This window comes from Corvus hawaiiensis, chromosome 1, assembly GCF_020740725.1.
Source record: "Corvus hawaiiensis isolate bCorHaw1 chromosome 1, bCorHaw1.pri.cur, whole genome shotgun sequence".
Taxonomy (NCBI): Eukaryota; Metazoa; Chordata; class Aves; order Passeriformes; family Corvidae; genus Corvus; species Corvus hawaiiensis.
Window position 1 is genome coordinate 53,175,951 of NC_063213.1, and position 12,617 is coordinate 53,188,567.

At 40.2% G+C, this 12,617-nt stretch overlaps 1 protein-coding gene and 1 long non-coding RNA gene across 5 annotated transcripts in view; one reads left to right on the plus strand and one right to left on the minus strand.

Annotated features, from left to right (window-relative positions):
* The window catches only part of PHF14 (PHD finger protein 14), a 164,097-nt gene extending 163,493 nt beyond the window's left edge, over window positions 1–604 (minus strand). For all 4 annotated transcript variants that reach the window (XM_048304706.1, XM_048304686.1, XM_048304696.1 and 1 more), the window contains exon 1: window positions 482–604. In XM_048304706.1, coding sequence (XP_048160663.1) covers window position 482 — 1 coding nt within the window. In that variant the 5' untranslated portion in view covers window positions 483–604. The remainder of the gene's footprint in view (window positions 1–481) is intronic.
* On the plus strand, window positions 79–10,975 carry LOC125326452. Its single transcript, XR_007203816.1, has 3 exons — window positions 79–149; window positions 7,524–7,742; window positions 10,597–10,975. It is a non-coding gene; the product is annotated as an uncharacterized LOC125326452 (long non-coding RNA).
* Window positions 10,976–12,617: the final 1,642 nt, after the last annotated feature.

The following is a 12,617-nucleotide window of genomic DNA, read 5'->3' on the forward strand; positions in this document are numbered from 1 at the left end:
AGTGTTGTTACTGGGTAGCATAAAGAGAATTCAGCATCGCTAAGGGCATTCAAATTACAAGGCAGAACGGGCGTGACAGGCAGGGGCAGTCCCGAGAGCAGCCGGCAGATGCAGCCGCATCGGGATCCGGGGCACACCCGCTCCCACAGGTGAGGCAGGGCAGGGTCCGCCCGCCCGGCGGAGCGCTGGTGCTCCCTGCAGGCGCCGGGAACCGCACGGCACTGCGCACCGCGGGCTGCCCGCAGCCTCGGGAGGGCTGGGTGGGCACTGGGGCCGCCAGACATCCCCGGAGCAGCCAGCATCCCCCGAGGACGCGCCCTGGCGTGATCCGCCAGCGACCAGACGCAGGGGGGACGCGCAGCCGGGACCGTGGGACGCCCAAGGGACAGCGATGCGCCCGCTCGCCGGGGGCGGGGGCGCTCCGCGGGCACAGCGGCACCCCCGCGGAGCAGGACCGGCAGAACCGCTGCGGATCACTTACTAAAGCCTGCGCGGGTGGGCGGCGGGCGGGCAGGGGCCCTCGGGTGCAGCGCCGCCGAGCCCCGGGCCCCTTCCCCAGACAATGGGCACGGCGGCGACCCGGATGCAGACCCGCGCCCGCCCCTCCGCCCGCCCCGCCGCGCAGGCGCCGGCCGCGCGCGTGCGCACGGCGAGGGGAAGCCGGGGAGCGGCGCTGCCCGCGGCCCTGCAGGGCCCGGCGGGGAGGCTCCTGCTGTGACCGGCGCTGGTCGCAAACTCTCAGCGCAGAACCGCTCATTCTCAGGGGACTGCTGGTAAAGAGCAGCTTAAAAAACCACCCTGGCACTTTTCCATTTCCCCGGGTGGAAGGGAGAAAGCGTTACAAAGCTCTTTCTCATTTAACCCCTGCTCGAAGAGATGCTTTTCTCGTGGATTCTGTTGCATTGTCAAGCTCATTCCTGCAGTTCTGAGGAACCGTAACCCATAGCATTGGGGGAAAAAAAAAAAAAAAAAAAAAAATTTGGGAAGAGATGTTCAAGGCCAGGTGGGATGGGGCACTGAGCAACCTGGTCTTAATTGAAGGTGTCCCAGCCCACGGCCAGGGGTTGGAACTAGGTGACCTTCAACGTGCCCTTCAACCCCGCACCAGTCTGTGATAGTACAAATCCCAGGGGTTATTGTTTGATCACATCACACAAGTCTGGGAGCTCAAAAGCACAAAACCCAATGGTGACAGATGGACAGAGAAGGAGAGCAATGCTGGGCCATTGCCTTTGCAAGAGTCCCAGCTTTGCCTCGGTTGCCTGGGCTGTTTTACCAGAGTCTCTTCTCATCTCGTCCCCACACCACCAAAATCAGCCACCTGCACAAAATCTTTAAAAGGGACGGCTTTAAGAGCTTGAGAATAATGCTAAACATGAAAGCTTCCAACAGGATTGTAAGGGCTTTAAAACTGGAAAATATGTGTTTAATGATGGATAAGTGTAGGGCCAAACTTGTTCTATGGTTGTACAGAAAATCACGCTATGAAAAGCCAGTGTCCAAAAAGGAGACAGAGGAATCCTGCAACTTGATTTGAATAAAGGGAGAGTCCACTGGGGCACATGCCCGTGGAACTTGCTCTCTTGAGGTTCCTGAGTGCACAGCCTCCTTTTATCCCTCCTCCTGTTGCCCTCTTCCTTTCCCCATTGGCTGAGGTACTAGAAAGGTACAGCCTTCCCAAACCGCCTACCACATATTTCCCCCCCTTGAACCTGTCATTTTACCCCAAAGTTCAGAAACTCAGACTTGTGCAGATTCACTTGCCTGTTTCAGGAGTCAGGCTGTCTGGGCTCTGTAACAAACCTGCTGCCCGAAGTTACTAGAGATATTAAGACCCATTTCAAAGACATTAAAACCCATATCTTCAACGACGGAATTGTTTGTAAAGACATTAGCACTCATCTTCAGTATCACGGTGAAGTGTGGAGGAGAAATAAAGTTTGGCAAGTCTACATACTGTGGCCAGAGCCTGTGCTACATTTAGCATAGTGCTACATGTAGCACCCACACAGACCTTCCCAGAGCCAAAACTCCTCCTGGCATTGCAAAGATAGATAGGTAGTTATTGGCATGTATGTTTATAAATAGAGCACAGAGATGGCTGGTTGGTATATAATTACACAGCTGAAACACTTTCAACAATAATTTTCTGTGTTTCTGATTTTGAGTATTTTGGAAGGACAGAAAATTCCAAAGGTAAGTGTGAATTCTGTTTTAATTCTGTGCTTGAATTTCCTAGGGTTTTTGTAGCATGTTATCACATCCATAGTTGATGTGTTCATGCTGACTGCTCCTGTTTCCTCCATCAATTCTTTGGCTACACAGGTGGTGTGACTGCAAAGTGAATTCTTTTCCTGAATCTGTTTTTGCCAGCCCTACCCAAATATGCTATCAGCTCATGTACTCTAGTGTTTTCTTCCAAATTCTGATCAGCTTCCCTGTTCAATGAGGAATTGTGTATGTCAGCTTTTCACTTTTTCCTTTTGACTGGCAATCCCCATCCTACTTTCCATTCACACACTATTTCAGTCTTAAAAGACAAGTGGCAGGGCTCAGATCCCTTCGTTGAGACTGCAGATCCATGATAACGTGCAGGAACAGGTTCTGCCAAACCTCCTCCCTGCCAATGGGCAAGTCCCTGATCTTGTCCCATACACAGTGATTGTCAGGACAGCCCAAATCATATGTAACAGGAAGGAACAGTAAAAAGAACTGCCCCCAAGTTTGGCCCAAATAGAAGGGCAGGCTGAGCGGCGCAGACAGCTTCGAAGAATGAGAGCTTTCAGCACAGACAAGGGGAGAGGAGCACCCTGTAGAACAATGGAGGAATTTATGAATCCTTTAAATAAGAATGCCAAGGCAGATGTATGGACTGTCTGACTTGCAGTTCAGCCCTCTGGGACAGGCTGCAATGCTAGGATTGTCTCTACCTACATAGTTCTGGAAGGAATAGGTGATCAAACAGAAGTTAATTAATGGCTGCCTGCCCCTGCTCATCATTAGCACTTCACATTCCTCAACTGCTCCTTCCTCCTTTTCTCTTTTGTACTCTGTCCCATGACTCAAGCCCTCTTAGCCCTTCTGTCTTATTCTTTCTTGTCCCAAATCTTTTATTTTCCCTCTCCTTTTTTCCCCTCTCCAAAGGAATATTCACACTTTAATTTCTGAAAATAACATGCACATATTCTGTTATCTTCTGTACTCAGTTTGCATACTTTGCCCTCATTCCTCAACAGGAAAAAACCCCACATCAATAAAATGAAAAGAACTGTGAAGTGCCTGAAATTTATTCACTGTTTCTCTAACCTTCTAGGCACTGCAAAGATAGTGCTTACAAACAAATCCTCCAAATGTAGTAAATAGAAGTAAATAAGACATAACAACACAGAAATTAAGTAGAACTACCAGTTTACCTTTTGATCATCATTCTTTGGAAGTTTCTGCCTACTAAAACATCTGTTAAAAGGTATTTCCCCCTTAGTAGTTGCTAACCTCTTCCAGTAGAGTCAGATTATTTCAAGTAAGGGGAAAAGAAGGGAGAATTCATGCTCCAAATGAAAGAAACCTTCAGAATGTCTGATCCCCTTATTTCTGCAAGGCCTTTGCCAGTCTCAGCAGAAAACCAAGAATGTTGAAATGTTCAGTTGCCTTTTTGGTAGAAGAAAGGTGGTATTACTGGCACACTGTTGGGAGCTGGGCACTGTACTGTATTTGCTATAGCCATTAAATAGATTCTAAGTGTTGTCAGTTTAGCACCTTTAAGTACTACCCTCATGCACATACAAAAAATCATCCTGAAAGGTCGTTTTTGGAGAAAAATTGTGAAGAGCTGAAATAGTACATCTAGTACGAAAATGTCATGGCAGCTCCATCACTAACATAATACCTAAAAAACTGCCTAGAAATATTTCAGTATTTCAGGTCATGTCAAGCACATCAGGTCTTTGAATTATCTCGGCATTCCATTCTCGGTTCTCGGTTCCATTCTCGGTTCTCCTCAGGCTAAGCCTTCAGTGCACAGCCTAACTGCAAGATTAGGTGTGTGAATCTCCATTTCAGTGCTGCTCTTCAACTGCTGGAGAAGCAGAGAAAACAATATCTTCTGCCTGTACTTTTGCCCTAAGAAAAAAAAATCTTCGTTGTGGCTCTGTAAAGACCATTTTAGAAGGACTTAAACAATAGCAAAGCAGCAGAGAATATAGTCACACTCAAATAAATTGCCTTAAAAATATCATTCTTAGTTTAATGAAACTGGTGAGTTTTCAAAGGAAGAAGTGCAATATTTCCTTAAGTAAGGAATAAACTCAAGAGTATGTTTCTAACTTATCTGCCAACTGTAAATGGAGAATAATAGTATGAAATCTCGTATCTACTTTTTTTTCCTGTCAGTGAGCAGACAGTTAAAGCCATGACCTACATCTCTGAATCCAAATGGCAGACTCTTTTTTTGTCTATCCAAACATCACCATCCTTAGTGTGGAGACTGACCTCTTCAAATAACTTTCCAAAGAGAAATCTTCCTGCTTTTACTCTTTAATTGTGCCATTACAGCAAACTCTTCTCAGTGATCTCTCTTGTCTAGTATTATATGGTAAAATATAAAGAGAAAAAGACTGAATCAGATGTCCTTGCTTTTTTAAATACAAAGGGGAGAAAATTCAGTATGAATGGTCTCTGAACAGTAAGACTTTGAAATAAAGTGCAGACTGCTACAAGGTCTAGTGCAGTCAAGTGCTGCCAGGGAAAGTTCCCATCGGACATTGAGAGATTTCTTGCATCCGTAAGGTCATGCTCAACCTCAGTCAATTAATTATGGGGGGTTTTTGATTACATGGTACACATATTGTAAAAGAGTCCAGGAAAAGTGAAAAACAACAGTAAAAAACAACAGTATGTATCTTCAGTAGAAGAGCTTTCTGAACTATATACATATATTTGCATATCTATTCCCACCATTACCCAGGCTGTATATGCCTACCTACTTAGCCACTATGAGACCACCCCCTGTCACTCATAACCATGAAAAGGACATCATCCTCAACTCAAACCTCACTGCAGATTCTGCCACTGAAGTTATGTCCAAAATATTCAATGTAAAGCATAGCTCACATGCAGCTTTCCTATCTCCCCATCCAGCTAAAATTCTTGTCTAGGCTCATGTCCTACTAAAACCTCACTGCAGATTCTGCCACTGAAGTTATGCCCGAAATATTCAATGTAAAGCATAGCTCACATGCAGCTTTCCTATCTCCCCATCCAGCTAAAATTCTTGTCTAGGCTCATGTCCCTTCTCATTTCCATCAATCTTCTCTTTCTCTGGTTTTCAAAAATGCAGCTCTGATGTTGCCATATCTATTGTAATGATTCTCCTCAGCTTCTACCATGTTCCTTTTCCATTTTGATCTTTCCAGTGAATTTGCATCTGCTGCATCAGTCATAAACTTCTTGAGTTTGATTTCAGTACATTTCATAGATTACTCTTTCTTTCATCTGCCATTTCTTTGTAGCAGATGAAATTCGCCATACAAATTTGTTTAACACAATGTATTGGCCTCTAGTTTGCTGTTGAATTTTCAGACAAATTTGAGGGCTTTTTTCCAGGCATCCTTCATACTTAAAATGTATTTCATGTAAATACCTGCAAACTGGGTTCATTTTTCCTCACAAATACCCTTCTACCACTATGCTCCCTAAAAATTTTGTACAATCAAATGAATATTTTGTCTTGTGTTGTCTCATAGTTTATTTGTATAGCTGTTATACAAGTATAGCAGTATAGCAAGTATATGCTGCTATAGCTGTCTCTGGTTTTGGTTCTTGTTCTATGTATGTATTACCAAACCATTTGGGGCAGACTTAGTATTTCCATTTTCGTATTGTTTTTCTATGATTTATATCAGACATGGCAGAATTTTGAGTCGTGATTAAAGCTCCCAGACATTAAAGCTACAAGAGGAATATTAGTAATTTTATCATGTGACTTTCAGACAATGAACTCATCCAGTAACTCATCCATTTTGTTTTAAAAATACATATACTTTGGGACACTGTACAAAGAAATTATAATACTAAATAACAACATATTATGAAAATTTTAGCTTATAGAGGTGTTTTTCTTATTCAGATTAAGGTATATCTAGCCTAAGAGGACAGCCAAAGGAAAGGAGGAACAGAGCAAGTATATATGACATTATACAGTCATTTCCCAACTTCCAGTTATTTTCAGTGTTGTGGGCTTCTTGATCCTGTTGTCATTTGTCCATTTAGTGGCCTATAATGGGTCTTTCTCCTAAGAATTTGTCCATTCTCCCTTGTAACCCATGTAGAGTTCTTTAATACCTCAATATTATTACACAGAATTCCACCCATCTACTACCTTATGCAGGAAAACATTATTTTGTTTGCTTTGAATCTGGCTTATGTTCTCCTATACCTCCCAAGTCATCTGTTTCCCAAGCTAAAGAATCCCAGCTGACACAGTCATCTCTGTGATCAGAGACGACTATCAGGGCTCTGATACTGTGCCTGAGATAGACTTCAATTTCTCAAATGCCCCTTGTTTCACTTCAATGAACTTTTCCCATTTTTATAGACAGCCTTTCTGTAGTGAGAGGACAGCACTGAAGTACAGGCAAATAGTGCATTTATTCAGTTGAATAATACTGTTTTCTCTTTTGTTCTCTATTTTTTATTCTCTATTTCTTTCATGTGATTTTTAAGATTCTTTTTTTCTTGCGGCATGAAGTGAACATTGACTGCACAGAAATAACACTTCCATAAAACTATCATAATCCCAAGGTTTTGTTCCGAAGTCAAAGCAGTCAACTCAGAGTCCATTGGTTTATGTACAAAGCTAGGATTTCTTGCCTTCAGAAGCATAGATTTCTTTACATTTATCTATACTGCATTTCACTTCCTTTGCCTTTATCTCTATTGAATTTCATCTGCTATTTTATTTACTGTCCAGTCAAGTAAGAATTTACACCATTAGTAGTTGAACCGTTTCATACCTGAACTCTTTTAGAATTTTTGGGAAAGTGCTAGTTTCTATGTATTTTATCAGACCATTTTATCTTTCTAATATTTTATCTGTAGCTGCTTCCACAATAACTTCAAATTCAGACAGATTGGGTCCACTGAGCCCTCTCCCCCCAGAGAACTGTACTTTAGCATGGGAGCATCTTCATTTATTTTTCATAGAAAATACTGATGGAGAAAATGCATCTCTCTGAATACATTCCATACAAATGATCTGCTGGGCCAATGGCTGCTGGCATGTTTTTTCTGTTTCAAATATATCTTATTACTAATTTTGATGCTTTTATTTTGTCAATTCTCAAATTCTTTTTCCATGCTGCCAAATTGATCATATTATGAAATTTAATAAATTAAATCATATTATACTTTTTATTTTCTTGTTTTAAATACAATTTGAAGGATTCCTTCCTGTTTGTGGTAGTCTCCCTAACTTTGCTGAAAAGTGATTTCAGATTCCTTTTGTATTTTCTCTTCCATTTCCATAGGTGATAAACACTAATGCTGCAATTCCGGTATAGTGTTGTCCAGTAGCTTACATGCCCATCAGAATTTAATTCCTTGGACTATTCTTGGAGAGGGGAATTGGAGGCACAAAAAGTAAAGGTCAGGGGTTGAGATAAGAACAATTCACTGGAAACAACAACGAAATAAGAAAATGAACAGTAACAGCAACAATATCAGTAACAGAAGTGTACAAGAGAGAGGTGAGTGATTCATATGCAAAACATTCACCACAGAACCCAACCTGACCATGCCATACTCCCCTAACACGGAAGTGAGGTGGTATAGAATAACCTTCAGGTCCTAGCCATACCTCCTCCTGGCTACTGCAAAAACTAGCCCTGGCCTGGCCAAAATGCTGTCATAAAAACCTGAGTCTTTAGCTTCTTGTTTGCTTAAATATTCTTCCCTTTTGTCAGTAGTACTGGTACACCACAGCCAGTTACACCTTCCCAGCATCTCTTAGGAGCCTTTGCAGACTCCCCAAGGGTGTCTTGGGTGCCAGCTGGTAGCACTGTGCAAACCTGAAAGTCTCATGGGACCCCAAGCCCAGCTATCCGTAAGTGCCATGACATATTCTTCTGCCAATACAACCTTTCTCTTCCTCACTGATGGAGAAAGAAATTACATGCAGTACAAGTAAAGAATGTCACTCCATTATTTTTTAATAATCAAGACTTACTCCCTCTTAACAAGATATGAAAAATGTGAACATAAGCCAGGAATTCCCACTGATTTCAGTGGGCTCTGGCTCAGGCTTTTATTTTAATGATGCTGACTGATACACTTTTTCCAGATGTAGTCTTTCATCCATCAAACCATTGTGTTGTTCTGAGGAAATCTGGGATGTAAAGAACATCTGCCACAATGAACATAAAAAGCACAGACCTGCTGTTACTAATGGGAAGTATTCTAAGGGCTTGGATTAAAAAAAAAAAAAAAGTTAATTAATTTTACAAGAATAATTACTTTGAATGTGAATGCCAATGGCCCTTCTCACATAAAGCTTTTCCAAAACAATTTTGTTTTAGTCTTGATGACAAAAAATGCTTCAGTTGTTCTGACAAAAATCTTTGTGAATTGCTATAAAATAAATTCTACTGAAGGGGTTTCTATAGCTTCCTTTTAAGTTCTATTTATTTATTATCTGTAAACAAAGAAGCTGAGCTGGCCTGGTTTGGATTTGTGTGATAAATTATAATGAAATAATAAAACCTCTGAGCAATCAAGAAAGGAAATAACTGCTTTTAATGTCCTCTGTTAAAATGTAATTGTGACATTTAGGAATCAATTTGCTGGTTTTTCTAATATTCATTGTATCACTGATTAGCACAATGTTTAGCAAAGACACAGAAGATGTCTTTTATTATAACAGATTTTATAGCATCTAATCTGTTTTTAATCTGGTTTTGCCAAATTGTGTCTTTTTTTCTTGAAAAATTGTATTTTAAGAATTTGAGCTGATTTAAGATCCAGTTTATTGCAAAAGAAAAGACATTATTTAGTTATGCCAGAGTTATGCCAGAGCTCCCCTTCATCTAGACATATATACAGTTTCCTTTGTCTTTTAAAAAGGAAAAGCAGTCGCCAAGACATGTCTTTGTTAAGGTTCCCTGCTGGCAGCATATGGCAAAGTTACTGGCACCTTGCCTGGAAAATGTAGCAAGAACTGATAGATCTGATCTTATTCTGTAGCTGGGGAGAAAACAGATTACAGTGAAGGCCACTCTTTTACAGCCTGCGACCATCAGTTGCTTGGCAAGAAGCACAGGTTCCTGAAAACAGATCTGGGAAGGTGAAAGAGAAAGAGATTTTACCTTCCTAAGTGATGGCAGAGCCCCCAGAACAGTCCATGCTAGAACAGGACCTTCAGAAGTCTCTATGTCATTCTGTTTTATGTACTACTGTGAAATAAAACTCTCAAGGTATAAATGTTTAAGAAACAATAGCATATAAATGCAGACAAATGTTTAAGAATTACTACTCGAATAATAATAATAATAGTAACAATTTTATTATAAATAATACAATAATTTAATATTTTTACAGGTTGGTCTCAAGTTTTTCTTGAGAACTGGGATGAAGTCGTGCACCTGCAGAACTTCTGAAAAAAACCCCAGATTTTCTTCCATACTGTCATATTGGTTGAACCAGACATTAAGAGTGATGACCCATTTGATGTAAAAAATAGACTTATTTTTCATTATTTGAAATTAGCTTGGCAGTACTCAGTTTTGAAGGGTTTAGTCGTATTGAATGGAGGGGGAATCTACTGTAATTTTGATGGTTTATAAAGCAGAGACTTGAACGTCTTCAGTCCCAAACTTGGACAAGACTTCTAGCAATAAGATTCTATTCTATTCTTTCATGAAGATATTTGTATACTAAATATCATCCTATAGCAATGGTCATTTCTATGCTTGTACAGATTTAGTACCCATGACAATTATAGGGAATGGAATTGATTTCCAGATTGCTTTAATTATTTCTCAGAGTTGAGAAATGCTGCAAAAATTAAAATAGAAAGGTTCTTTTCAATTACACTGGCATGATTAATAATTTTTTTTTTCTTTAATGAGGATGTCCAGCCACAAAGGTGTTATCTTAGTCCCACTGATGGCAGGCTGCCTTTTCATATGAAGTCTGCCATCTTCCATTCTCAGTACTTATACCAAATTGTGCAATTATCAAACCACATACTGAGCCAGTTTCTGATCTGACAGAAACCTACCCTACCAAGAAGCCCTGTGGTTCTAAGGCCAAGTGATCCAGTGCAAGCCAGGGGCAGGGACACAGAGTCAGGAACATGAGGGAGAGAGGGAAGCAGGCATGAGTGCCCAGCTCAACAGCAGCCCATATCAGATCAGGTGTGACACACAGCTGCTGGCGGCTCTATGGTCAGATCAGCTGGGCCTGGAGTGAGACAGCATGACCCCATCTCCCCTCTCCCATTCACTTCTCCTGCATGTTTTCTGCAATTACATCCTTTTCCCTTGCAATTAGCACTGACCTGGAACTGGTCCATATAAAATCTTTTTTTTCATCTCTTTTGCACAGCCTTATGTGAACTGGTGCTGAATCACGAGTACCCAAGGTCGAAGGATGGATAAAACTGTATCTCCAAGTACCACTTTAAGCTTACTGTGAATTAAAATGACTGTGCTATTTTGGCCTAACCTATTCATTACATCCTTTACTGTTCCACGTAATAAAAGCATACCTGTGTTCTCACTGTTATTTATTTGTATTCTGTGACTCAAGGTGCCTCTAAAGAAATTTGTGGAATCCACAGTGCACAGTCTTTTCTGTTGCTCCTCAAAAGACTCTTCTCTCTGTTCCAGATTCTGCAGTAGTGAAACTGCAGAACAAATCAATCTAAAAAAAATACAACCTCGAAAATCATGCTACCTCCCCTTCCAAATCAAATAAGAGAGCAGAGAGGTAGAGACAGGGAGCAAAAATTCCCACTGTACTGATTTGTTTCTTTTAACATGCAATGTGGATTACTTCTTTTAAAACTCATTGCACTAGAATGTTCTGATTTTAAAATCGCAAGTTATTTCAATTTGGCCAACTTTTAATGAAAGCTTGTTTTGCACAAATACACTGACTTCAAGTTTGATTAGACAGATCATTCTTGTAAAGATGTATTTGTTTTAGTTAAAAAAAAAGCTAGTTCATCTCCAGACTGGCCTCTTGCAGGACTTTTAAATTCTTTTTTTTTTAATTCGTAATGCTTCTGCTGTGAAGAGGTTGTGTAAATATACCCCCCTATATTTTTGACAAGGATGTTACTTATCAGAGCTCTAGCATTTTAAATTATGCTTGCAGAAGATACCAGTTTTAAAATTTATTCATTTCATCTGCATCTGTTTTGCATTCCACAAAGACAAGAGTACTGGGTGCTTGAACACTTTAGGAGTACTACATGGGTTTGTTAAGACAGCTCTTTCACACAAGTGCTACTGTTCTGCTTATGTCTCCATAAATAGGGATGGCAGCCTGAAGAGGTGTTTCTTAGGGGCAAGTCCCAAAGTGGAAAAACAGATGGGCAAAGACAGCATCAATGGAGTAACATCTCAAAGTATACAAGCTTGTAAGTTAGTTAGACAAATAGGTTAGTGAAAGACAGGAGTCAACTCTTTTGGACCAAGTATGTTCTGAAACCAGCAAGTAAACAAAATATTCTGTTGTCTTTAATCTGATTTCTTGTGTAATGTAAGGAGAAAACAGCCTTCTACAGAAAAAAAAGAAAGTATGCTATGAAACTCATTTTTAATTAAATGTGCTAACTCTTATGTTATGCCAGTTCTCAAAGAAAAATTTTGATGTCTTAGTACATACAAGAAGAAATATCAAGACATGCTATAGTTTTCCCCTTCACATAATTTTTATTTCAGTCAGGAGTCTGCTGTTCAAATAAAATAAATTCCTCCTCAGAAGTCTCACTACCGTTATGTATTTCATGCAATCACACAATGTGAATCTTACAGATATGCTGTATATATTATTCAAAGGAGAAGGATGAGCTCAGTCCCACATCAAAGCACGTTATTATCCTTTTCCCATAAATATAATAATACAATTCCCTACATTGAAATGAAGCTGTATTTAAAGAAAGAATAGCATGGGAATGCTACTTCTCGATAAGTGGTACATCACAAAATTTTTAACCGAGTAGAAATTTCAAAAAAGACTTAGTAAAACTCAAGAGTAACCGAAACAATTACTTTCATGCACTTTTCGATAAAGCTTTTGTGATTTATTAAAGACAGATATCTTTAATACTTTGTATTCTTAAGAACAGAACATTAAGTTTTGTACTAATCTAGACAAAAGCATAGACAAAAAATGTCGTTCTTTAAAATGTGTAGATGAAGCACTTTAATCTGCATCCAGGCTGAAACATAGTCTAGCTCTCTTCTCCCAAATAGAGAGAGTACAGCATATTTATTTATTATTTACCCAGAAAGGAAACAAGCTGTATTGCATGTTCCACTATGCTAGAAATTATCTGCATAAAGTACTAATGATTCAAACAAATGTAGTAATTTGAGATATTGCAAAAGGACAGTGGC